The sequence below is a fragment of the Dromiciops gliroides genome, chromosome 1 (assembly GCF_019393635.1).
Source record: "Dromiciops gliroides isolate mDroGli1 chromosome 1, mDroGli1.pri, whole genome shotgun sequence".
Classification (NCBI taxonomy): Eukaryota; Metazoa; Chordata; class Mammalia; order Microbiotheria; family Microbiotheriidae; genus Dromiciops; species Dromiciops gliroides.
In genome coordinates, this window is record NC_057861.1 from 114,970,047 (window position 1) to 114,997,555 (window position 27,509).

The 27,509-nt window shown below is 37.9% G+C and overlaps 1 protein-coding gene across 1 annotated transcript; it reads left to right on the forward strand.

Annotated features, from left to right (window-relative positions):
- Positions 1-211: 211 nt before the first annotated feature.
- DSCC1 (DNA replication and sister chromatid cohesion 1) lies at positions 212-26,769 on the forward strand. Its single transcript, XM_043978972.1, has 9 exons — positions 212-632; positions 3,488-3,656; positions 10,110-10,244; positions 10,775-10,865; positions 17,429-17,567; positions 18,120-18,172; positions 18,375-18,529; positions 25,276-25,424; positions 26,239-26,769. Exons 1-9 carry the CDS (start codon positions 454-456, stop codon positions 26,345-26,347), a joined length of 1,179 nt encoding a protein of 392 aa, XP_043834907.1. The 5' UTR covers positions 212-453; the 3' UTR covers positions 26,348-26,769.
- The last annotated feature ends 740 nt before the right edge of the window (positions 26,770-27,509 follow it).

Genomic DNA, 27,509 nt, shown 5'->3' on the forward strand with positions numbered 1-27,509 from the left:
AATGTCCTGGATTCAGGAGTACCTGAGTTAAAATTCGACCTCAGACACTTGATACTTATTAGCTGTGTGACCTTGGGCGAGGTTAAGGGCTCCTCCAAGTCCAACCCTCTCTTTTACAAATTAGGAAACTGAGGTTCAGAGAGGCGACCTTGCCTTTTCCCTTTATTCCCGGCTGAAATTGACAGAGGGAAGGACTGCGGACTAATTCCAGGTACTTCTGGCTCGGCGGAGTAGGAGGAGGAGTCCTAATTTTGCCAGGATACAGCTGGGCAAACCTCTCTCTCCGCCCCGGAAGTGCGTCCAGGCAGAGCCTGCGCTACTTTGGCGCGCTTTTGAAAGAATCCCTTCCTGCTTTGGCCGCGGCTCGCACCGGTTTTGGTCCTAGTTTGCTTTTTTGCAAACGCCTTTTCCTCTGGAGCGCGCTTAGTATCCTCGTCCTTCCGTCTGGCAGGGATGCGCACCCGCGAGGAGGTGGACGCGACGCTGCAGATCGCTAAGCTGAACCCTTCGGAGCTGCTCCCCACCGTGCACTGCCTGAGCTTCAGCCCCGGGGCCAGCGGGGCCACGGCAGGGGACTTCTGCCTGGTGGAGCTCGAGCCCACCCTTTGCCAGCAGCTGGAGGCGGGGCACAGGTAGGACTCGCCCACTCTCTGGGTGGAGACCTGGGACGTCTTCCTCTTCCCCCTTCCCTCCACCCCTTTGTGGTTAAAGGTTGCCCTGATCAGAGTTAAAGTCCTTCAAAGTTGTTTTTCTCTACAACGTTGTTTTAAGTATAATTTGTTCTCCTAGTTCAGCATCCCTTGTTCCGCATCAGTTCATAGAGTTCTGCTCTGAAACTGTCAATCTTCTCCTTTCTTCTGGCACAATGATATTCCATGACACACCTCCTTAGTTTCCAGGTTTTGGCTGCTATGAGAATCTAGCACTTTGAGCATTTGGGAACCTATTTTATCATTTTAGCCTCTTGATCTTGTGTGGCAGTGAAGCCTCAGGTAAAATTTAGACCTGGAGAGATTGTGATTTGACTTAGGTTAATAAGTGGGCAAATGGAGCTTCAGATACACTTACTCATACTCATACAGCTGGGCAAACTCCAAGATCCTTGTTATTTTCCAGAAGATCAAAAGATCAAAAATTTAGAGTTATAAGGGACTTTAGAGGCCATCTATTCATTTTAACTCCCTCATTTTTACTCCTGGTACCCCCTTTAGTGTCCTACCCCAGAGAACTACTAATTCTCCTTTCTATTTTCTGTTCCATTGCTGCTTTTCTTCCTGTATTTGACTATTGTGTATGGCTTTTTAACTTAAAGAAGCCCATCAAAAGAGTATAGTAGTTGATCTAGGTCAAAGCTTCTTAAAGTATGGGTGGTGTTACTGAATGAGGGGCTTGTGAAAAATTTGGCAACAGTAAAAGGTTATGTATGCCCATTTTTTTATATACTTATATACCCAGGGTCCTATAAACATTTCTCAGGCAAAAAGAGGTCTCAAATGGAAAAAAGTTGAAGCAGCCCTGATCTAGGTGAATGTATAGTAGAAAGTGTCAGAAGACCTGTGTTTCTATTCCTAATTGTCACTTACTAGCTGGGCAACCTCTTTTCATCTGTGGAATTGGGATAATGTGAGATACTGTATATATAAAGTGATTTGTAACTGAAAAAATGTTATATACAGTAAGCTATTTTTATGATGGAATAAATTTTTTAATGATCAACATCTGTTTTGTAGTGTCTACCATGAACCAGGCATGATAAATAAACTTTCATAATAATAATCAATCAACATGTATTGATTTTAGCTGATTTTGAGCCAGGCTGGGGGATAAAAAACCCAAAGTGACACTGTCCCTGCCTTCAAGGATCTTACATTTTAATGAAATTTCCTAAGGAGTTAACATCCTAATATTACATTCTTAATAATAATAGTATAATGGCAGTGTGGAATAGTAAATAGGATGATGGTGTAGAAAACCTAGGTTCAAATTGAGCCTCCAATTCATAATAGCTGCTACCAAATCTCTTGACCACTTCTCTCAGTCTCAGGCAACTCCATAATACTATTTACTAGGTCAGGGCTTCTTAAACTTTTTCCACTTGCAACCCCTTTTCACTCGCGAAATTTTAATGAGACCCTGGCTATATATGTATATAAAATATATATATATATATATATATATATATATATATATATATATAACCTTTTACTGTTGCCAAATTTTTCTCGACCCCCACATTCATAAGGGTTCTTGACCCACAGTTTAAGAAGCTTTGTACTAGGTTATAGTTCAGTTGTGATCTCAGCGGAATGAGACCAGGGGGGTCTCAACCCTCTCCTCTTCTCCCAAATTAAAACACAAACAACTTTCTGACTTTTTTCTTTACATTTTTATAATAACTCAGTCTTGTGAAAATATATGTCCTGGGGCAGCTAGGTGGCGCAGTGGATAGAGCACTGGCCTTGGACTCCGGAGGACCTGAGTTCAAATCCGACCTCAGACACTTAACACTTACTAGCCGTGTGACACTTAACCCCAATTGCCTCACATATATATATATATATATATATAGCCTCCACCTGTATATCTATGCAGGCACCATTGTGTTCCACAACTTGCAGTGTTTCTTCCATTCTAAAATATCTACTAGTCCCTGTATTAAATAAATAGTTGAATTGGATCAATCAGTTTTGGGTCCCTCTGTAAAATAAATTATTGCATCTGGGATACTTAACTTATAATAGAAGTTCTGGAGGTGAAGTTCTATATTTGACAAGCTCTTAGGCCTTATTTTTTTTCCACTTGAATATTATGTAGGCATAAAAGAAAGCTGGAAAGTGGATGCAGCCACTGGAGGTAGTTGGCAAAGGATTATCTTGTTCTGGGGAGTTGAAACCAGCGGAGCTGCAGATGGAGGGTAGAGTGTTCAATTTCTGCCTTTTATAAAGGAAGGCTTTGGGAGGACTCTCCAACCCTCTAATCTGAGGAGAACAGGAGGGTGTGGGATGCTGGGAACCTGTCTTAAGTACATGGCTGAGTTAGCAGCATGGTAATGAAATTAAAGAGTAGGTAGGTAGATAGAGTGCTAGGCCTGGAATCAGGAAATCTCAACTTCCTGTTCAAATCTGGCCTCAGATAGTTACTAGCTGTGTGATCCTGGGCTTGTCACTTAACCCTGTTTGCCTCAGTTTCCTCATCTGTCAAATGAGCTAGAGAAGAAAATGGCAAACCACTCCATTATCTTTGCCAAGAAAATCCCAAATGGGGTCACAAGGAGTTGGACAGTACTGAAAATGACTGAATAAAATGAGATTAAAAGTGATCAGTTTATCATCATCTTGTTCTGTGGAGTTGAAACCAAACAGAGTTGCAGATGGAGAGTGTATGAATAAATGAACATGTGCATGCTTATATTTATACATAAATGGAAATTTCTTTCATAGAAATTTTTTGCTATCTCATATGTGTTTTTCTCCCTGTCTTTTTCTAGTCTTGTGATCCGTGGTGACAAAGATGAACAGGCAGTGATTTGCAGTAAAGAGAAAACCTATGATCTGAAAATAGCAGATACTTCAAATATGTTGCTTTTTATACCTGGCTGTAAAACTCCAGATCAAATAAGAACTGAGGAAATGCCTTCTGACATAATTCACACTGAGGTACAACTGTTTTCTGCCCTTTTTGATTTCTAGAATGGTCAGAACTGATCAATGAGCTAATCTAACATTTGACTTTTATTCAGTTTTAGATATTATGTTTGTAATGTAATAATGGTAGCTGGCATTTGTAAAGTGCTGGTAATCAATTAACAAGATTTTATTAAACGCCTACCACCTGTGAAGGTACTGTGCTAGACAAATGTAATAAATGACAATCTCTTCTCTCAAAGAAAGTGCTTTATACCCATCTCGTTTGATCTTTACAGTAACCCTATGAGGTAGGTGATACAGGTATTGCTGTTCCCATTTTTATGGATGAGGAAACAGGCTCAGAGAATTTAAGTGACATGCTCATAGTCACATGATTAGGAAGTGTCAGGAGTGGAATTTAAACCCAGATCTCTTCTAACTCCAAGCCCAGGGTTCTTTATATTATACTGCACTTCTTTTTTTGTTTGTTTTGTTTTGGTGAGGCAATTGGGGTTAAGTGACTTGCCTAGGGTCACACAGCTAGTAAGTGTTAAGTGTCTGAGGCTGGATTTGAACTCAGGTACTCCTGGCTCCAGGGTCAGTGCTCTATCCACTATGCCACCTAGCTGCCCCTACTACACTTCTTCTAAACTCATGTGATCTTGGAGGCAACACAACAGTGAAAAAAAAGACACTGGATTAGAGTCAGAGGAACAGGGATTGAGTTCTGTTTCTTCTGTTTGTTACCTATGTGATTTTGGATGAGTCATTTAACCTTTCTAGGCCTCAGTCTTCTTACATGTAAAATGAGATGATTGAACTTGATGTTGTCTACCCAACCTCTCTGCCGACTTGAATCTCCAGCTGCCTTTCGGACATCTCAAACTAGATGTCCAGTAGATATATTAAACTCAATGTGGCCAAAACAGAACTCATTAACTTTTCCCCCTAAACCCTTCCCCTCTCCTACCTTTCCTGTTACTGTAGAGGGTAACACCACCCTACCAATCTCTCAGGCTCTAGGAGTCAGCCAGGATTCCTCACTATCTCTCACCACCCTCCCTCCCCCAATCCAAGCTGTTGTCAGCACATGTTGATTTTATCCTTGCAACATCTCTCGAATACGCCCCCTTCTCTCTTCTGACCCTGCTATCTTTCTAGTGCAGGTCCCTATCACCTCACACCTGGATGATTGCAAAGCTGCTGGTGGGTCTGCCTGTCTCAGGTCTCTCTCCAATCCAGTCTATCCTCCATCACAGCCACTAAAGTGATTGTCCTAAAGCTTAGGACCACCCCTGTCACTTCACTACTCAATAAATTCTAGTGGCTCCCTGACACCTCTAAGAGCAAATATAAAATGCTCTGTTTGGCATTCAAAGCCTTTCATAACCTAACCCTCTCCTGTCTTTCCAGTTTTCTTACACTCTTCAGTATATCAACACTGCCCTGTTTCATGAACAAAATACTCCATGTCATGGCTCCAGTCATTTTCCCTGGCTGTCTGCCTTGACTGTAAGGCTCCCCCTCCTTAACTCTGCACACTGATTTCTCTGGCTTCAAGTCCAGCTAAAATCTCATCTTTTTTTGGGGGGGGGGAGGCAATTGGGGTTAGGTGACTTGCCCAGGGTCACACAGCTAGTAAGTGTCTGAGGCCGGATTTGAACTCAGGTACTCCTGAATCCAGGGCCTGTGCTTATCCACTGCGCCATCTAGCTGCCCCTAAAATCTCATCTTTTGTTGGAAGCCTTTCCCAAACCTTCTTAATTCTACTGACTTCCTTCTGTTGATTATTTCCTATTTATCTTATATATTTGTTTGCGTGTTGTCTCCCCCATTAGATTGTAAGTTCCATGAGAGCAGGGGCTGTCTTTTGCCTCTTTTTATAACTCCTTTTTTGTATTGTTTAGTGTAGTGCCTGACATGTAGCAGGAGGAGGAAGAGGAGTCAGGTGGTGGTGTTGATGGCGTGGTGGCATGCTGAGCACTTTACAATTATCTCTTTTGATCTTTACAATTACCCTGGGAGATAGGTGCTATTATTATCCCTATTTTACAGATGAGGAAACTGAGGCAAATTAGAGGTTAAGTGACTCACCCAGGGTCACACAGCTAGGAAGTATCTGAGGCTGGATATGAGCTCCAAGTATGGCACTCTATCTATTGGACCACTAGGCTGCCTTGTAAGCACTTAATAAATATTGATTGATTGATCTGCACTCCTTTCCAGCTGTAAATTCTATCATGTTAGTAAGATCTTAATTTTATTTGAAATTTCCTTGTTTGAAAGGATCTCTACTTTTTTAAAGAAGTTCAAATTAGGGAAAGGAAGACAAAGTGACTTTTTTTTTTCTCTAAAGCAGAAGGCCAGCTTTCAAGTGACTCATTCAGAAAAACAGCTCTGATTTTAGTTAATTTCTCTATGGAAATATTTTGAAGGGAGACTCTTTTACATTGTAGCCACTGCATTTTGGAAAAGCTTTTGAGGGTTGGAGAAATATAAAAATGGCTACTTTTTAAAGAAGGCAGTGCTTCCTTGCTTTAAACTCAAGTTAGATGGTTAAATTTTATAGTCAAGTGTGGCTAGTCCTTAATTACTTTGGAGCAAAAGACCCAATGCCACCATTAAGCAGAAGTCTCCAGCCTGTCTACATTGTCCACACAGAACGTTCTATTGGGGAGATCCAGCCTCAGAGAAATAAACTCAATGTAATTTGGAGTGAGAAAGATCTCTAGTAGCCAGCAGGAGTCATTAGTTATTCCAGACAAGCCAGCAAATTGGGAACTGACTCCCTTAGACATTTTAGTGGACTGGAAAGAAGAGAAGACAATGGGGAGGTTTCGGTAATTCATATGAAATTACTAGAATAAAGGGACTTCTTAGGTGTGGGTTCTTTCAGGTCATTCACTTTGCTTTTCAGGGATCCAGTGTATTATGGTAGAAATATGACTTGCTTGGGATATGTTTTTTTGTAAAATGTATATAAAGATTGTCATCAATTTGGCTTAAAGAAACTTAGTGAGAATGGTACGTGTGAACTCCTTGGATCTCCTTAGCTCATAGGAGTATAGATGCAGAGCTAGAACAGACCAACATATCACCCTGTCTTGGGGCAGCAGAGTGACCCAGTGGACAGAGAACTAAAGTCAAGAAGATTTGAGTTCAAATCTAGTCTCAGATAATTACTAGCTACATGACCCTAAGTCACTTCTGCCTGTCTCGGTTTCCTTAACTGTAAATTTGGGAATAATAATAGTGCCTACCTCATAGGGTTATAATGAGGACCAAATGAGATAATATTGGTCAAGCACTTAGCATAGTACCTGGTACATAGTAGGCACTTAATAAATGCTTCTTTCCTTCCCTTCTCTTCCAGCCCCCCTATCTTATGAGCTTTCTCTTTGCTCTATAGTTTTCTTTTTTCTTTTCTTTTTTTTTTTTTGTAGGGCAGTGAGGGTTAATTCACTTGCCCGGGGTCATATAGCTAGTGTCAAGTGTTTGAGGTCAGTTTTGAACTCAGGTCCTCCTGAATCCAGGGCCGGTGCTTTATCCACTGCGCCACCTAGCTGCCTCCCCTATAGTTTTCTTAAAAGCTAATAGCCAGCATTCATGTAGTTAAGGTTCCAATGCACTTTACATATGTTAAGTCATTTGATCTCCTGTAGCGTTTCTTCTTTTATTTCCCCAATTTTTCTCTCTCATATTCAGCTTCTGGCTTTCTCCATAATTCCTGTGTCCTTTAAATCTCCCTTACAATTTTAAGCTCCTTCTATAGCTCAAGTCTTTCATCTGCTCTGTCTTCCAAAGGCATCAAGCTCTGTCCTATCTTCAGTGGGACTCCCAAGCAGCCACCAGAGAAAGGTGGAAGACTCACAGAGTGTTTTTCGGCCACTAGGACAAAGAGGAAAGCTGCCATTTTTCACTAGGGTCATCTTTTCTCACCTCCCTTATTCCTTCACTTATTCCTCATGGTTTCTTGAATCCCCACACTTCTGATCACCCTCCTTTGTATAGACTAAACCATTAGCCTTCTTCCTTTTTTTAATAGTATTTTTTCCCTAATTGCAAGTAAAAAAACCCCAAATTTTAACATTCATTTTGTATAAAATTTTGAATTCTTAATTTTTTCCCTTTCACCCACTAGCCATCCTTAATATGGCAAGCAATATATAGGTTTTATATGTGCAATCATATAAAACGTATTTCCATATTATAGTCATGGTGTGAAAGAAGAAACAGAACAAAAGGAAAAAACCGTGGAAAAAAAAAGTGAAAATAGTATGCTTCAAACTGCATTCAGACTGCATCAGTTCTTTCTCTGTCTGAGGACAGAATTTTCCATCATGAGTCTTGGAATTGTCTTGGATCATTGTATGGCTGAGAAGAGCTAAGTCAATCATAGTTGATCATGGCACAATGTTGCTGTTATTGTGTACAATGTTCTTCTGGTTCTGCTCACTTCATTTTGCATCTATTCATGTAAGTCTTTCTAGGTTTTTCACCAGCCTCCTTCTCAAGATATAGCACCTACTGATTTCAACTGTCTTTTTTCCTGATAGTATTTATAATTCAATTCCTAATGAGATAAGGTTGTCACCTAGATATCCTTCTTTTATGCAAAAGTCATGTTTTTTTTTTTTATGAGATATTTTATTTTTTCCGTTACATGTAAAGATAGTTCTCAACTTTTGTTTATACATGCTTTACAATTTCAGATTTTTCTCCCTCCCTCCCCTCCCTCCCCCCTCCCCTAGACAGCAGGTAATCTGATATAGGTTATATATATATATATATATATATATATACACATATATATATACATATATATATGTATATATATATACATACACACACATATATATACACATAATAACATTAATCCTATTTCTGCATTAATCCTGTTACAAGAGAAAGAATCAGAGCAGTGATGCAAAACCTCAAAATAGAAAAAAAAAAACAACAGCACCCAAAACAAAAGAAATAATATGGTTCAATCAGCATCTATACTCCACAGTTCTTTCTTTCTTTTTTTTTTCTTGGATTTGGAGATCCTCTTCTATCATGAGTTCCCTGGAACTCTTCTGTACCATTGCATTGGTGAAAAGTCATGTTTTTAAAGTAATTTGTTTATCTGATTTAAATGTTTAAAATGCAGTTTTATTCTTGCCTTTTGTTTTTACTTCAGTAAAAACTTTAGAGCCTTCTTCTCTTTTAACAACAAAATATGATTTTATCTCCTCTTCCTTTTAAAAACAACAACAGAATATTATTTTATTTATTTATTTTTTTCATGGTTTTTTTAATTTTTTAAATTTTTTTTATGAGATATTTTATTTTTTCCGTTACATGTAAAGATAGTTCTCAACTTTTGCTTATACATGCTTTACAATTTCAGATTTTTCTCCCTCCCTCCCCTCCCTCCCCCCTCCCCTAGACAGCAGGCAATCTGATATAGGTTATATCTATATATCTCTATACATATAGATATAGATATATACACGCACATATATACACATAATAACATTAATCCCATTTCTGCATTTATCCTGTTACAAGAGAAAGAATCAGAGCAGTGATGCAAAACCTCAAAATAGAAAAAAAAAACAACAGCACCCAAAACAAAAGAAATAATATGGTTCAATCAGCATCTATACTCCACAGTTCTTTCTTTCTTTTTTTTTTCTTGGATTTGGAGATCCTCTTCTGAGTTCCCTGGAACTCTTCTGTACCATTGCATTGGTGAGAAGAATATAGTCCATCACAGTAGGTCAACACTCAATGTTGATGATACTGTGTACAATGTTCCTCTGGTTCTGCTCATCTCACTCATCATCAGCTCACGTAAGACCCTCCAGGTTTCTCTGAACTCTTCCTGCTCATCATTTCTTACAGCACAATAGTATTCCATTGTATTCATATACCACAACTTGTCCAGCCATTCCCCAATTGATGGGCACCCCCTCAACTTCCAATTCCTTGCTACCACGTAAAGAGCAGCTATAAATATTTTTGTACATGTGGGTCCCTTTCCCCCTTCCATGATTTCTTTGGGCAAAAGACCTAAAAGTGGGATTGCTGGGTCAAAGGGTATGCACAGCTTTATTGCCCTTTGGGCATACAGAATATTATTTTATAAGACTATAAGATAGTAGATGGATCTGAAAAGGACTAGAAGCCATCTAGTCCAACCTCCTCATTTCACAGATGAGGAAACTGAAACTCAAGGAAACTAAAGGATCTACCCAAGGACATACAGGTAGCAAGCATAACTGAAGACTCTCCACATTAACAGATGCCCTGTCATCCATAGCACTTGTAAGGAATAAATAAACTTTTCCATCCCAAATATTAGGGATAGTTTAGGTATATTCTTTCTTGATTCTGTTGTGCTTATGTATTGATAGGTATTTTCTTTGTGTTTGGATGTTATTTGATGATTTTCATATAGCAGTGTATAAATGTTTATAATATTTTCTAAAATTGTAGATCTTTGGTTTTGCTAACAATTATTGGGAATTACGAAGATGTAGGCCAAAATTAAAGAAACTGAAGAAGCTTTTGATGGAAAATCCATATGAAGGGCCTGATGCTCAAAAAGAAAAGGATTCAAATCTTTCAAAAGTAAGACTTTTGAAGTCAATTTGTTCAGTTGATATGTTTTTATAATTAGAGGATTGGAGATTCTCAGTGGTGATATTTTATGAATGAAAATGAATTTACTTTTACATATTACTAAATAAAATAGTTTAATAGAAGGAAAATTAATATGAGGTTTTTAAAAAGTATCTCTTGGGGAAAGGCATTATGTAAATGAATGATCTGATAAATGTGTCAAAATTGATTTTAAGAAAATGTGGAATAAAATTTAAATTAGAATGAAACCATTTTGTGAGGAACACTTTAAAAATGCGATTCAAAATTAAAAGCTCTACTATCATACATGAATTGTGTTTGGTTAGCAGACATTTCCTTGTGATTTTGTATAGCAAGCAGTCTTTACTTATTACCAATAAAGCACCATAAGGCTGTGTGTCACTGGTCCAATTAAGTAAATCTATTTTTGGTATCCATGCTGAAGGTTGCACAAGGAATTCTGGAAAGCAGCATTGGATTGTATGTCTGAGGCTCACTTACCCATTTTTGCTTTGCAGTATACAATGGCAGACTTGTTTGATCAGATTCAGGCAAGTGAGGAAGAAATCCTGGCCCATTTACAAGTTCTACATGCCTGTGAAATCGGAGGTAGTGTTATTTGTTCTTTATATCATTAGTAGCATTAGGAAATAGGAGGTGGAGTCTTTGCACTTCTTCATCTAATTTAAATGCTATTTTTAAGATTCAAGGTACCAATGGTAGGGGTGGGGGGGAGGTCTGTGTTTTGGTTGTACCATTTATTCTAATGCTTAAAGGGAGTGTTGAGAGCCGGGATTGTTTCTTTTGTCTTCATCTACCCACTGTGCCTGGCACTTAGTAGGTACTTTAAAAAGTGCTTGTTGATTGACCAAGACATAGAATATTAAGTAGATAAAGCTCGGACTCTACTCTGTGACCATGACTACTTACAGGGTTTATTATTGTTTACTTGAATAGATTTTAGTAGTGATACTGAGTTCCCAGATTAATTCCACCTTCCCCACTTCCACCCCCAGTCAGCCCTGTGAAGAACTTTCTGTGGTCCAAAGGCCAACCTAGTTAAATTGGAGAGATTTGGAGTCAGGTTGATAGCAACAAGATGACAATTTTGTCCACAGATAGTCTCAGAGACCAATTACCATAGTAGAACAGAACTTCAGCCTGCATTAGTAGAGGGATAAAATCACAGATTAACTCCCACATTGATCTTGCTGTCCTGTTTGCACTGATAACCCAGCATTCCTAGCATTCATCCTCTCCTCTTGGAATCCCAGGTTCAAGTCTCACCTTCTTCATGAAGCCTTTCCTAGTCTTTCCAGTTTTTGAGGCACTCTCTCCCACCCTGTTCAATTCATTTTTGTATGTATTGAGTATAGTTATGTGTATATACTGGCTCACCCATTAAAATATAAGCTCCTTGAGGACAAGGGCAGTATTTTTTTGTCTTTGTATTCCCAGCACTTTAGTACAGCCCCTTACCCTATAGTAAGTACTTTATAGATACATTTGATTGATTAATGCAAGTATTTTTTTGTTTGTTTTACCACTGATTAATAGGTACCAAAAAACTAGTTAATTTGTGTTAGACTTCTTCTTTTGCATTATGTAATCACTTGCTTTGAGAAATGTATTTCTTCTCCCTGAAAAATAATGTATCATTAAGAGATAAACCTGCCTTTAATAGCACACACTTAGGCAAGGCTTTGTAGCTTTCCTCACATCTCTGAGCTAAGTAGTACTGGTATTGTTACCCTCATTTTAGACTCAGAGAGGTTAAATACCTTGTTCATGGTCACAAGATTAATAAATGTCAATGCTGAGTCTCAAACCCATTCCTTGTTATTTTAGTTTCCAGTGTGCCACATAGTCTATGTAAGAAAAATGGCTGGGGCCACTGTTTGTATCCAGATTTGTTTGAAAGAAAAAGTAGCTCTGGGTAACAGATAGAGTATTGGACTTTGAATCAGGAATACCTGAGTTCAAATACTGCCATAGACACTTAGTAGCTTTTCAAAACCTAGACCAGTCTCTCAACTACTCTTAGCCTGTTTCCCCATTTATAAAATGGGCATAATAATAGGACCAGGGTTGTTTTAAGAGTCAAATGAGATAAGGTATGTAAAACTCTTTGAAAACCTTCCATCACTATGTAAATATAATTACTACCAATACCACCACCACTACTAACTACTATTACTTACTACTACTACTGAAAATCGTGTATATAGAAATAGAAGAAACCCTGGAGATCATCAAATCCAGTCTCCTTATTTTACATAGAAGGAAACACCTAGGGAGGTTATCAAAATTCTCCCATTACAAGAATATAAGCTTGAGAGTAGGGGACAGTGTCACTTAAAAATTTGTGTCCCCAGAGATTAGCCCCTATCTTAAATGCTTAATAAACATTTTCCCAACAGAATAGACTTGCCCAAGGTCACTCAGCTAGTATGGAGCAGAGCCAGGATTTTTTGTTTGTTGTTTTGGCTGGGCAATGAGTGTTAAGTGACTTGTCCAGGGTCACACAGCTAGTAAGTGTCAAGTGTCTGAGGTCAGATTTGAATTCAGGTCCTCCTGAATCCAGGGCCAGTGTTTTATCCACTGCATCACCTAGCTAACTCCTCAGAGCCAGGATTTTAACCCAGCTGGTCTGATTTTCAGTTTGTCTGTCTACTCTTCTTCCTCTTCCATACTGCCTTTTTTGATTTCTGTTCTCATGGTTTGTCCTTATTTTTCCTATTCTTTTTTAGTTCGTTTTTTTTTTCCATGCTTAGCATTCATTATCTGTGAAATACAACTTGAGTTGTACTTGAGTACAACTCTTTGCCTGCCTTCATTGCCCCACGTCAACTGTTGCTGTTAATTTATACAGGTGGATTATGAGGGCAGGACTTGTCTTGGATAATTAGACTTTAGATCTGAAAGAGTTTAAAATTTCACAAAGGCCAATTCTAAGGAGCTGATTAAAACTACTGATACAACCGCAAAGCTCATTAGAAACAACTTAACCCCTGATAGAGCTAGCCTCCTTAAAATCATTAGTGAGATGGGCTGGAGGGGCTGCATAGTGCTGTCAGGCTGAACATGGGTGTTTCTTCTAGGATTCTGTCTGGTTTTTAATAATGCAGTGAAAATATACTCACAGAGCATCATTTTTTATTTTGGGCCTGAAAGAATGTATGGACATTTAGAGAAGGTAGGATTCATAGTATTTTATTTTCCCTACGAATTTGTTCTGAGACAACCAGGAGGCAGTGGATACGAATGTTGGGCCTGGAGTCAGGAAAACCCGAGTTCAAATCAGACCTCAGAATAATAATGATAATGATGATGGTGATGATTTTAATGATAACAACAATAACATTCATATATGGCATTTACCGTGAGCCAAGCACTGTGTTGAAAACTTTACAATGATTAACTCAGTCGATCCTTACAACCAATCTGAGAAGTTGGTGCTATCATTAGCACCTTTTTGCAGTTGAAAGAACTGAGGCGAAGGTACAATGACTTGCCTAGGGTCATATGGCTAGTGAGGTCAAATTTGAACTGTCTTCCTGACACTATGGCACCATCTTGCAGGCTGTATGACCTTGGGCCATTCACTTAACCTCTATTTGCCTTACTTTCTTCATCTGTAAAATGGGGATAATAATAGCACCCACTTTCCTGAGTTTTCATGAGGATCAAATGAGATCATAGTTATAAAGTGTTCTGCACAATTACTGACACACAGTTGAAGGTATATTTTTCTTAGAAATGACAGGGTAGGTAACTTGTGTTTTCCCAACAGTAGTTATAGGTTTGTACTGCTTCTTATAATAATCCCTTGAATAGGTGTGATATTGTGGATAGAAGGCTAGACTTGGATTCAAGGAGACCCAGATTCAAATCCCTCCTTAGATACTTATTAGCTAAGTGACTCTGGGCTAAGGCCTTGACCTCTCTAGAAATTAGTTTCTTTGTTTGTATATTGAGAGAATTGAACTTTGGCTTCTAAAATTTCTTCTAGCTCTTAATATATGACCTTAAAAAATTATTTCTGTATTGTGTTTTTAACTTTTAAAAATTCTTTCATATCTCTTGTCTATTTCTCTCATTGCAGCATAGTGGGAATAATGCTGGACTTGGAGTCAGAGGACTTTTCATTTGAATCCTGACTTTGGCCATGGTGATACTTATTACTTGTATGACCTTGGGAAAGTTACCTTTATGGACCTCGGTTTCTTTATGTGTAAAATAAGAGTGTTAAATTTTGTTAGGGAGGGGTTTGAGACCCCCATTTCAATCAGTTATCAAATAAGTCCTTAATCAAATTGAAAAGATCAAAGTACTTTGATCATTGGATGAAAACAGATGTTGCCACACAGGAAAATATGTAATTCTTGTGATTGGCTTACAGGGTCAAATGACCTCCTGTCCTGTGTATAAAACAGCAAGCCAATTTGGAATTCTTGATTCCGGGTACATGCCAGTCTAGTGTTGCAGGAGCTCCAGCCTAGCCCTGGAGAGAGAACCACTTGAGGGGAAAGAGAGTGAAAAACTCACCCCAAAGCAATCATGTGTTCAGGAGATCCATCAGAGCCAGCAAAGGTTTTCTGAGTGACCAGAGGCTGTAGCCTTTGCCACTGGAGTAGTAGTAGCTAGCAACAAAGGAAGCACCTGCAGATGGATATGGAAAGACAGACACCCGAGGACTTTAGTGAGACCCCTCATTCTAGAGAGAAGAATTATGAACCCTAGAAAGGTACTAATCCTCAGCCCATCAGAGAGTTATACCTAGGGGAAACTTGATAAGGACAAGGAAGAAATGACTTAGTATAACCAGTGGTTGTGAGTTTACCCTTTGGCCATACATATTCTCTAAGTGTGCTTCACTACCACCATAATATAAGTTTGAGTTTTGTTCCTGTGGTTTCTATGTACTTGTAGGAGAATATGCCTTAGGTTTTTGTACGTTTTTTTGGGGGGGGAGGGGATATTTTATACCAATTATTCTTACTATAATATGTTCATAAACTCTTTTATCACTAGTGGCTGATACATACACCAGTGGGGGCTCTTGAGTGACAGTACTAGAAATCCTGACCCTTCAGGGTTATCTTTGGAACCCTTGGCAGAATAGTAGTCAGCTGCCTTCTGGGGACCTGGCTTACCAATGTAAGTAGAAGGTAGGGAAATAGTACCAGAGTGGTGTTCTACAACAAGATGATTTGCAAAGTTATGAGGCTATGATCGTTTATTTGATTTTTTTTTTTTTTTGCAGGGCAATCAGGGTTAAGTGACTTGCCCAGGGTCACACAGCTAGTTAAGTGTCAAGTGTCTGAGGCTGGACTTGAACTCAGGTCCTCCTGAATCAAAGGCCAGTGCTTTATCCACTGCACCACCTAGCTGCCCCATATTTTATTTATTTTTAAAGAGTCTTTGGGAATGGTGATATTTATTAGATTCTTAATGTTAAAGTGTGTGATTTTGGTGTGGGACAAATCTGAGGGAAATAATTATATTTTTAAAGAATTATTATTTAATGGAGAGGCAGATGCAATGTAGTGAGAGAAGTGTGGGATTTTGAATTAGGACATAGGTGAGTTTGAATCTCATTTCTGATCTTGACCATGGACTGTTAAGGACTGTTAAAGGGTCTCTTGAACTTGTCATTGTTAGTTGCCATATTTTCCAGAAACCCTGAATGTGTCAAGGATGAAATGCGTCCCCCCTCACCTGACATAATTTGTTGTTGGTATTCCAAACTGGACTTTCTGTGTGTCCTTGGGAGTCTAGACAGATGTCAGTCTGCCCTAGACTGGGAAACTGTCTGTGTATCTGGGACCCGTGTATCTACACCATCCTATCTTCATAGTCTAGCAGTTCCCAAGGGAATACAATTCAGCTTTTGCCACCCCCTTGCTCCTGCCCTTTGGGAGGACTTTTGTCCTTTTCCTACCTTTCCTGCACCTTTCCCCCCTTCCATGCCATGCCCCTTTAGGTGGAGATTTGTGTTCTTCCTTTGTTGTACTGTCATGAATTATGGATTGCGAACTCTTTGGGTTCCACATGCATGTTCATTTCTCTCTCTCTCTCTCTCTCTCTCTCTCTTTTTTTCGAGGCAATTGGGGTTAAGTGACTTGCCCAGGGTCACACAGCTAGTAAGTGTCAAGTGTCCGAGGCTGGATTTGAACTCAGGTCCTCTTGAATGCAGGGCCAGTGCTCTATCCACTGCACCACCTAGCTGCCCCCATTTCTCTTATAATAAACCTAGTTTTCTTGTAAGTTTCCTGAAGTTGTGATAGCCTGTTGACAGGACAAATCACTGAACCTTTCTGAGCTTCAGTTTGCTCATATGTAAAATGAGGATAATAATATTGGTAGTACTTTTATTAATGTCACAGTATTATCTCAGTCTTAAAACTGTTTGAGAAATAGGTTTTTCCATTTTCACATTTAAACTATCAGCAAAATTATTTAATGTGTATGCTCTTTAAAACAAAATAAAACTGTTTGAACAATGGCAAAAGCCCTGGAAAGAGCCAGAACCTTTAAGGAAGGGAAAGAAAGTATTTTTTTGTTTGCTTCTGTAAATAGGTAGGGGGAATATGCAAAAAAAGATACATATCATTTCTATTCTCCACAGTTGTCTACATCCTGATGGAATAACTTTTGGTCAACTAATGAAAAAATGTTCCTTACGTCTGGTCTAGGCTAAAGTGCATGTAACTAGGAGTCAGGATATCTGGGTTCTAATCTTAGTTCTGACAGTAAAGAACTAGTTGTGTGGCCTTAGGTAAGTTATACTGTTGGAACTCACTCATTTATCAAATAGAAAAAATGACTAACCTTACCTAACACAGTTGTGAGCATTTGATGGATATTTCATTGATGTGGATACTTCTTCCAGCAAAGTAGATTTCAGCCTCTCCACTAAGCCTCTCTTCAACTGACTCCTTATGAGCTAGAGGTGACCGCAGTGAACCAGGATAGCATTGAAACTGCTTTGTTGATAGATCCGGAAACAGCCTTCTTTCTCTCTTGTCCAAGACCATTCTAGCTAACCACAGAAGAACTTAGCACCAGCAGGGTGGCTACCAGATGATGAATTTTTTGATGTATGGAGTACAGCTCTTAAAATGACAAGGGGAGAGTAGTCTTTCTGATGTAAAATGTATTTCTGATAGGTTATTGGAGGAGTCTCGAATTTGATTATGAGATGAAACTTCTAAATCACATAACCCAGCTTGTGGATTCTGAATCTTGGCCTTTTAATAGAGTTCCTTTAACTGTCTGTCTTCAGGAACTTGGACCATTGGAACCAGAGTGAGTATTTTAAATGTTTATTGTCTACAAGATTTATTCCTAAATGGAAACATAAAAGAAAAGCTACTTTTTCAAGTTTGAGAAGTATTGGCAACGAGTCAAGTCATAAGATATTTTGAAAACTTTCAAATTTGGGGAAATTGAATTCTATATATAATTTTGATTCATACAACTTCTTAAGGGATCAGGAATTTTGCTATGATATATACTATTTTATTTCTCTTATAGTAGTTATAATCACATAAGGAAGTGTTACATATAATTTCTTATGGTAGTCATAAAAATTTTCATGGGCTTAAAATTACTACTCAGAATTCAAAATTGTTATTATAAAACTTATTATCAGGGCAGCTAGGTGGTGCAGTGGATAAAGCACTGGCCCTGGACTCAGGAGTACCTGAGTTCAAATCCGGCCTCAGACACTTGACACTTACTAGTTGTGTGACCCTGGGCAAGTCACTTAACCCTCATTGCCCCACAAAAACCCAAAAAACAAAACAAGAAAAAGATTATGATGGATACCTTTTCAAATTAAATTTCTCATTTTTTCAGGCAAATGATAGAACACTGTCTTGAATGCTATGGAAAGAAATATATAGATGAAGGTAAGAAAGATTAACTCAATTGTACCTTCAAGTTAAGAAAATAATTTTGATATTTGATAAGACTTTGGAAAATCTGTATGGTATCAGTGCAGAGAAGAAAAGTGAGATAAGGAGTTAAATTTGATTTGAGAGAGAACTTTGAATAAAAAGAAAACATAACAAGTTTGAATAAGATCTGAAGTAAGCTGTTTTTCTTCTTTAGGCGAAGTTTATTTTGAATTAAATACTGATAAAATATGCAGAGCAACAGCACAGATGCTATTACAGAATGCAGTGAGATTCAATCTCTCTGAATTTCAGGAAGTGTGGCAACAAAGTGTTCCTGAAGGAATGACAACTAGAATGGATCAGCTGAAGGTAATGTCACAAACTGACGACTTTTGTAATTTGATTTTGTAATTTTGAAATTTGGTTTTCATAACTTTGTATATATTTCATTTTTTAATTTAATCTTAAGAATTTTGAATTTAACAAATACCAACTGTCATGAACATTTCCACATGCAAAGTAGAACAGAAAAAAGATGATATTGCATGAAACTATGAATCCCTCTTATGTACAGCTTGCTTTTCCTTTTAAGTATATAATAAATTAAACATGTAATTTTTCAAAGCTGCCCTGCTTGTCTGTCTTTCTTCTGGCTTTCCTTCTGTTCTCTTCTGTGCATTTAAAAACATGTTTCACTAATCCTTTTTTCCCTTCTTCCCCCTCTCCCCCCCCTGCTCCTCTCTCTCTGTCTTCTTTCTGTCTAAGTGATTTCTGTGACATGATATCAAATAAGCCTCTTGGAATTAGGAACTCTCTTCCCCCTTATTAATGATACCTTATATATTTGTGTATGATCAACTGAGGCCATGGTTTTTTGTTGACTTTTTAATGGATGCTGTCTGGGTGGTTGTGCTGATGTTACAAATCTGCCCAAGTATACTTCCTCCTTCTTCCTTTTCAGTTTAAAGCCCGTTTAATTCTATTTGCCAGACTCCAGGCAAAAACATTTTTATGAGTCCTTATTAAGTGTGCTTCATTCATGTCCAAGAGTGTACCATTCCTGTTTTGAGCTATAGTACAGAAACAAAAGGCATCAGTGGAAAGAACACTGCATTTGGAGTCAGAGGACCTGGATTTAAATCCCAGATTTGCTACTAAGTACCTGTGTGACCTTGGGCAAATTACTTACTGAGACCTGTCTGGGTCTTGGTTTTCTGAGCTAGATTTGGTGACACTCAGGGTTCCAGCTCTAAATTAATAAGAAAGACAAATCTGATTTCCAGATTCCATATTATTATTAATTAAGTTGGCTTTTCTCTTCCGGCTCTTTTTCCTTCCATTGATAGCAGTGAGGAAAGTATCACCTGTGCCCCTAAAATCTTCAATTTCTTGCCCTAGACATTATCCTCCTTAGCATTCAGTGCTTTCTAGATTCCTTCTGGTCGAGGCATTCCCGTGTGACTCATCATCAGTGGGTGGTGATTATCAGGTCTGACAGGTCTTGGGAGGTTCTCTGCCATGTCCTTGTTGGGTAGTCTAGGAAGACAACAGAATTCTCTCTTGTTCATGAGTGGTTGACACTAGTGTCGGTACTCCTTATCAAGATGTCCCCAACCATTATTACTGGTACTTCATCTGACCTTGAGTGAATTACAGGGTCATAGGTTTAGAGCCGGAAGAGACTTTAGAGGCTATCTGAAACAACTCTATTCTTACAGACGAGAAAATTGATAGAGGTTAAGTGACTTGTCCAGTCACACAATTATCAGAGGTGGGACTTGAATTCTGGTGTTCCTTATACAAAGCCCAGATCTCTTTCCACTTTGCCATCTGGTTGCCTCATCTTTTCCCCGTATTACCTACAGATTCACTTCATTTCTTGCCAGAGAAATAATTGCCCCTCTTCTTCAAGAAGAACTTCATCTCCCTTGCTTAGCTCCAGATCAGTGACCTTTCTTCTTACTTTTGCCTTCTGTGTCACATTCTTCTACCCTCAACCTTTTGATCCTTGTTATGGTTTCCTTCTGCCTCTTTGTATCCTTTTTCTTAGTTGCTTATATATTGAAGCTTTCCTTTTAATAAATAATAAAAGGACACTTTGGTCTTATAACCTAGAGAGTAGAGAGAGAGAGAGCATGGAGTGTTTGTCTTGCAGCCCCAGCTAAGTCACCTTTCTGTGCACCAGCTCGACTCCCTCCTAAATGAGAAGAGCTCAGGGATGGCCTCTGCATGCCACAGCCACTGAATTCTCCCTGATGATAAAAATAATAATAGCTTCCAGTTATATGGCGGCTTTAAAGTTTCAGGCAAAGCCTTTCCATCCCTTAATTCATTTGATCCTCGTTACAACCTTAAGGGGGTAGTTGCTATTCTTCCTACTTATTAAGATCCTTTGTTCCTGCCAATAGCTGCCCTGTGTGTAAGTCCTCTGGCTAACTACTGGTATGACCCTTTAATTTTCACTCTCCTTATTGGAAAGTTTGAGGGTCTTTCCCTAGCAAATTGATTCATTTTGAAGGCAAACTAGGCTATCTTTTGCCTCAATTTTTACCTATTTTTACTGAATGGGTGTTGCTTTAGACAAACCGAGACCTGGGAAAGACCTTAGCTTAAAAAGCCCAGGGTCTCCCACTGCATCTGGGGGGTCATCACCAGTCATCTTAGTTGACTCTGTAAAAGAGAATGGGGCTGTTAACTTTGCACAGCTTTTCTTTACTTAAATTCAGTTCACTTGCAAGGCAAGACATCACCCTCCTGATGTCATTGATCTTCCAGAATGTAGGAGGAATGAATTAAATGATTTACTCAGGGTGACATGGCCAGTGTTAAGGGCTAAAATTCTAGCTAAACTGTCTAAAATATCTAATGAGTGGTCGCCAATAAACTATAAGCTTTAGCAAGAGTTAGACTTTTAAGCATTTATTAAGGAGAATAAGAATTTGGTAAAGAGAGAGAAAGGCCTAGATTCCTATCTATTAAAGGGAGAGCACATTTCTAGCTCCGCTCTCCACCAGAGTCCTCAGGAAAGAGCCCCAGACCGAGCGCCAGTCTCTTCCTTCCTCCTCCCACTCGTCCGCGTCACTTCCTGATGCCTGGTCTTGCCCTCAAAGACCTTCGCTTCATGGGCAGAACTCTTCTACAGTAAGTATCCAGCAGGTGGCGTTATTCCAATCGTTACAGTCCCCCCTGTTGTTCCTCAAGAAACAAAATGTTTCCTTGACGGAACAGTAAAAACAATATGATAACTATTGCTAACTAATAATATGTGAACAACAATATAGAAAAGGAAGAGAGGAAAGTTTTGTCCAGAGGAGCGATTTTTTTTTGTCCTCATGAACCGACGCTTTGACATTAGTCTTGCAAAGGGAGGGCCTCTGCAGAGAATACATGTTACAGATGGTGTATATTATAACAGAAAGAGAAAAAAAACAACAAAAACAACAAATCAAAACTGTTCATTTAAAGTCTCTGAAAGTCTTTTCTCAGATGTCCTCTAGGTGTAGTCGTGGAATGGAAGTCTTTTCAGGGGTTGATGTGTGGATGCTGGTAATCAGCCAGGAAAATTTCCTACAAAATTGAGCTTAACACAACTTTAAAATAGCTTTGTCAATAATCAAATCAAACAATGAAAGTTCTCAAAAACATGTCTAAGGGAATTCAGAATCTTAGTTGTTACACATGAAACATATAATAAAACAAAAATTGAACCATTCTTTAAAATTATAATATTACTATAGTCCCCCCCTTATGGAGGGTAATTGAGAAGACAATTGCTGCGATATTAATTATTAAAAATAATTTTTTATCTTTGTTTCATCACTTTTTGCATCATCTGCCTAATTATCCTCATGCCATTATGAGAAATTAAAAAATCTAATATAATTGGTAACAGGTGTCAAGGCCAAATTCAACACTGTATTTATCATGACACCTGAGATAATTATGGGGGTTACCATAAAAGAACAGAGAAATGATGGGATATGAGCATTCCCACACTTAAGCAATATATACTGCCCATGCAGTATGCCAGGTTTAAAATAGGTGGATGGAATATATGTCCATGCCACCGAACATATTGGAGGAAACTGAGTCAGACTTAATCAGATGCATGGGATTGAGATGTCCATGGCATCAGGCATATAGGAGGGAGCATAGAAGTCAGGTGTAGAAGTGAGATGGGTGGGATCAATACTTCCAGCCATCTGTACAATATTGTGGGGAAAAATAAAATAAAATAGTAAACCAAGAGAATCCAACCTCAACATTTGTCAAAAGCCGTTCCCTCGGCCATACCTTGACTTCATGCATGTCTCCCCTCATGTGACAGTTCAGTGTCTGCTCTTGCATGTATTCCTCTTGTGATTGGATGGCATCTTGGCCAACTGGCATCTGATAACTCAGAATAAAGGCAATTAATGTCTTAAATGATAAGTTCCCATAATCCAAGTCTCATATGGATTTAAAAATTGAGGATAATAAATGATTGTAAAAAATGTGAATACATCTTGACTCAGAACACAATATATAATTATGCAACAATTTCAAATAATACCCCTTTTTTGTACTTAGTATACAATTACTTTTGTGAAAAATCAGAACATATTTAAATACAAGTTAAAGCACAACAGAATCTCAAAGAAAACTTTTTTTAAAAAAAGAAAACTTTTACAAATGTTCCCCTCTTTTTTTTTTTTTGGAATATGCTTATCAAAAATAATACTTCTAGAATCAATTTACACTTGCCATGGCAACCAATTTGCCAGGGAAATGCTTTGAAGAGTTTGATCAAATAATCAGTTGAGAAAAAATAACAAAAACAAACAACTCAGAACATGGGAGCACAATACTCCTAGAATTAACATTGTATTATGAAATCAAAACCATCTTGCAATTTTTTAAAATTAGATAAATGTATAGAAGAAAATACACATGGAACAATAAAAGACAGTGAAATTCAAACTAAGGAAATCTAAATGAGCATGAACTTAATATTAATGAGTATTATGAAATATAAACTTGATCACATGACTATAAAAAACTTTTACAAATATTCTCCTTGTTTTAGAAACTAAGTATAAGACACAATCTCAAAAGCATGAAAATCTCTATGAAAATAAACCCATACCATTAATTTCAAAATGTATATGTAATGGCATAGAAATCCTATGTAACCTCTGAACTAACATTAATACTCTGAGTAAAGTTAGAACACTTTTGATTCCGATATCTAAAATCCCCAGTACTCATATCAATACCTTGCTGCTTACTTCCATATTTCTGTAAAATATATACCCTCCCATGGCAAAAGAAGCGGAGTCTTGAACTATGTTGATTGTCATTCTTATTCAGCTTAAGTTTTTCTTCTTTAACCCCTCTATATTGTCTGTCAGTCTTTTCACCATACAAATGCTTTATAAGATTACTAATTAAAGACAAAAGCAGGTTAGCAAAATTATGAACAAATCGAGCATATCTGGAATTTAAAGGGTTTTCTAAGGTTGTCTCAGAAGCACAGCCAGGCTGGGGAAGGGCTGAGCCTAAAGCTGCAAATGCAGGTAGAAAAAGTTGAGCATGCGCATCAGATCTCTGGACTTTCCAGGCAGGGGAAGCTATGGGCTTGGCCATAGGAGGAGTAGAGGGTGGGGTCTGGAGAGGAGGGGAGGGACCAGAGCAATTTGAATCAGACTTGATTTTGAACTCAGGCCTGGATTCCTCTTCCCCCACTTTGCCTCCAGGTGCTAGGGGATTAAAAGCTTCTAGAGGGTGGGTCATTGCCTCCAGGCATGCAAAATTAAAGCAACAATTACTGTTAGAACTGGGAAAAGCTGCGGGAATCTCTTCAGGTTTCTCTGAAAAAGCATGGTTGGGAGAGGGAGAGATATTTCCTTGTGTGAGTAAGTTGCTGGCTCTTTTAACACAAATAAAAAGAAAAATAGAAAATCCACAAAAACAAAGCATTAACATGATCTTATCTCCCATTTGTCTGGTTAAACAGACTAAAATCAAAAATAGGATAATTAGGGAGTTTAAAAGGTCCATTCGAAAAAATTTAAAGGGAAAACACAGCCAGTACACCAGTACTTAGCAATTTAAAGGGTAGGGGAAATTTCTTACCCAACCAGAAGATCAGAAGAAGACTGAGGTTTAGCTTTCCTCTTCGTGGTCAGCCATCTGTTAAGGGTTAAAATTCTAGCTAAACTGTCTAAAATATCTAATGAGTGGTCGCCAATAAATTATAAGCTTTAGCAAGAGTTAGACTTTTAAGCATTTATTAAGGAGAATAAGAATTTGGTAAAGAGAGAGAGAAAGGCCTAGATTCCTATCTATTAAAGGGAGAGCACATTTCTAGCTCCGCTCTCCACCAGAGTCCAAAGGAAAGAGCCCCAGACTGAGCGCCAGTCTCTTCCTTCCTCCTCCCACTCGTCCGCGTCACTTCCTGATGCCTGGTCTTGCCCTCAAAGACCTTCGCTTCATGGGCAGAACTCTTCTACAGTAAGTATCCAGCAGGTGGCGTTATTCCAATCGTTACACCAGTATGTGTTAGTGATTCTGAACCTTTGTGGTCTTGACTCTTAGGTGGACTGTATGTCATTATGCCAAGCCAACTGTTATACATATAGCTGCTATACAAAACTAAGTACAGTAATCGGAATTTCTAGATAGAATAAGTAATAAGAGTAAGAGAAAGTGAACTTTTCCCTATTAGGAGTTTTCAGGTTAAAAAAACTTGACATTTTTATATTGTTGTCTCCATTGTTGTACAAATGTAGTCTATCTCTGAGTTTCTTTGTAATCAGAAGGAGATGATCATATAAAATACATATCCAAATTTTGTGTGGTTGAGGCTAATCCCATTAGGAAAACTTTTTCTACAGTATAGCTACCCAACAAGAGGGTAAGGAACATATACATTGCTAGTGACAAGGGTATAGGTGGAAGAGGAAGAGTAGCAAAAGTTGCTATTTATTATTGGTGCTGTTTTAAGCCCCCATGAGATTTCTGATAATAAGTAGCAAATAATATCCTAAATAATTGAGTTAAAATGAAATATTAAACCATTTTTTATGTTTAAGATTAAAGCAAATCTTTCATTTCTCCTCCCTTATTATCTATAGGGTTTGGCACTCATGGATAAATATACTCGGCCAGAAACTATATTTTTGCTAAAGGTAGATGATTTACCTGAAGAAAACCAGGAAAGATTCAATAGCTTATTCACTTTGAGAGAGAAGTGGACAGAAGAAGATATTGCTCCATATATTCAGTAAGTCATTTATTAAAACTGTTTTGAGATGTTCACATTTATTGTTTAAAGTGACTAGGTTTTGGACAGCTTAATAAAACTATAGCAGCTAATGGTTTGTCATAACCAGTGTTTTTTTCACCTGAAATATATCAGGTGTACTTACGCTGAATTATTTGCTCCCTGTTTTTATGCCTTTTCAAATTTATTTTTATTATTTTTTTTCAAATTTATTTTTGCCATTTCCTATATTTAGGATATAGCCTTCCTGTGCCATGATCCTTTATCTCCACCTGTTGAAATCTTACTTGTCCTTTAGAGCTCAATTCAAATACCAGTCACTTCATGATCTCTGCTCTGATTCTTTTCCAGGATAGAAGTGCTTTATTTCTCTGAACTTTTCATGGTGCTTTATCCCTTTTTCATACACTTATCTCATTCTGTTTGAATTTAATTATTTGTTTACATGCCTTATCTACTTTTCTAGGTTATACACTACTTGGGGGAAGGTACTCTGTATTAATCATTATTTGATTAAGGACATTTATCAGTATCTGGTACAGAGTAGGCAAACATTAAATATTTGTTGGATATTAAATCACCATCTTACATTGCCAGACAAAAATTCTTCTTGGGAAGTTTGTGATTAGTGGTACATTTATCACTAGGTTATTGAACTACCATCAAGTTGGATTTGCTAGGGGGAAACAGTATCATATACTCTTAAGATCTGGAAGGGAACTGTTTAATTTTTCCTATAACCAACTATTAATAATGAATATTCTGTAGTCAGCTACCTATAAAGTAATATTCTAATTGTTTTTTCTTTCCTCAGAGATCTGTGTGGAGAGAAACAAACAATCGGTGCACTGCTCACCAAATATGCTCGTTCCTCAATGCAGAATGGTGTTAAATTTTATAATTCTAGAAGACCTGTCTCTTAAAAGCCAAGCAACATGTACTTTAGCTGTTGATTGTGATTTTTGTATCTGATGTGTTGATATTTTGTTGATTTTCCTCTTGGATTTTTTTTTAGGCATTCTGCTTATCTATTTTAGGGCTCTGTACCCCGTTTTTATTTTGGACTCTTGGGACACTTGTGTAGCATTGTATCCTATCATTTTAGGTATTTTTAGCAATACTGCATATTTTATATATGCAGTAACAAAAAGAAAATTACATTTTCCATATTTAGCAACTCTGTGCTTATGTCATTATTAAATAAGATGATTATCTTTTCTGTGATGACCAAAATTTATTTCTTCAATGAGAGTTGGGATTATACCTGTAAATTTTAAGATAACTTTTCAAGGGACTGAAAAATAATCACAATTATCTCATTCACAGAGGAGCATTCTCAAGTGATAAAGAGGAAATAAATCTATAGTATTATAATAATAAAAACAGGTGGTTATGGTCCAATACTTTGAAAATGCTTTGGGCCCCAATGAAGTACCTACTATGTGCAAAGATTTACTGTGCTAGGAGCTGAAGATGTAAAGACAAAATGAAAAGTACTCCCTGCCTTTAAAGAGCTTACATTCTAATGGTGGATACATTATGTAACAAGGTAAGTATATATGATAATGGTTAATGGAGGGAAAGAAGAGTTAATAGTTAGGAGAAACAGAATAAATACATGAATTGAACCTTGAAGTAAGAAAGGGGTCCTAAGAGGCAAAGATTAGGAGGAACATCTTATGTATGAAGGATGGTTGTAAAAGGCACAGAGGCAGAAGAAGGAAAGCTGACTGAGGATCAATTAGGACAGTTTGCCTGAAATATGGAGAATGTGAAGGGGAATCATAATGTTCAATAAGCCTTGAAAGGTAGGCTAGATCCAGATTCTGAAGGGTTTTAAATGTCAATCTGATGTGTTTATATTTAATCCAGGAGAAAATTAAGAGCCAATGGAGATGACAGAGTAGGGGAGTGACATGGTTAGACTTGTACTTTAGCAAAACTATTTTGTCAGCTAGGTGAAAGATGGATTTGAAAAGGAAGAAGCTGTTAGTGGGGAGTCTAATTAGGAAGCTACTGTAGTATTCCAAGGGAGAGGATGAGGACTTGAACTGGGATCATAACTGTGTGGAGAAAGATGTGAGA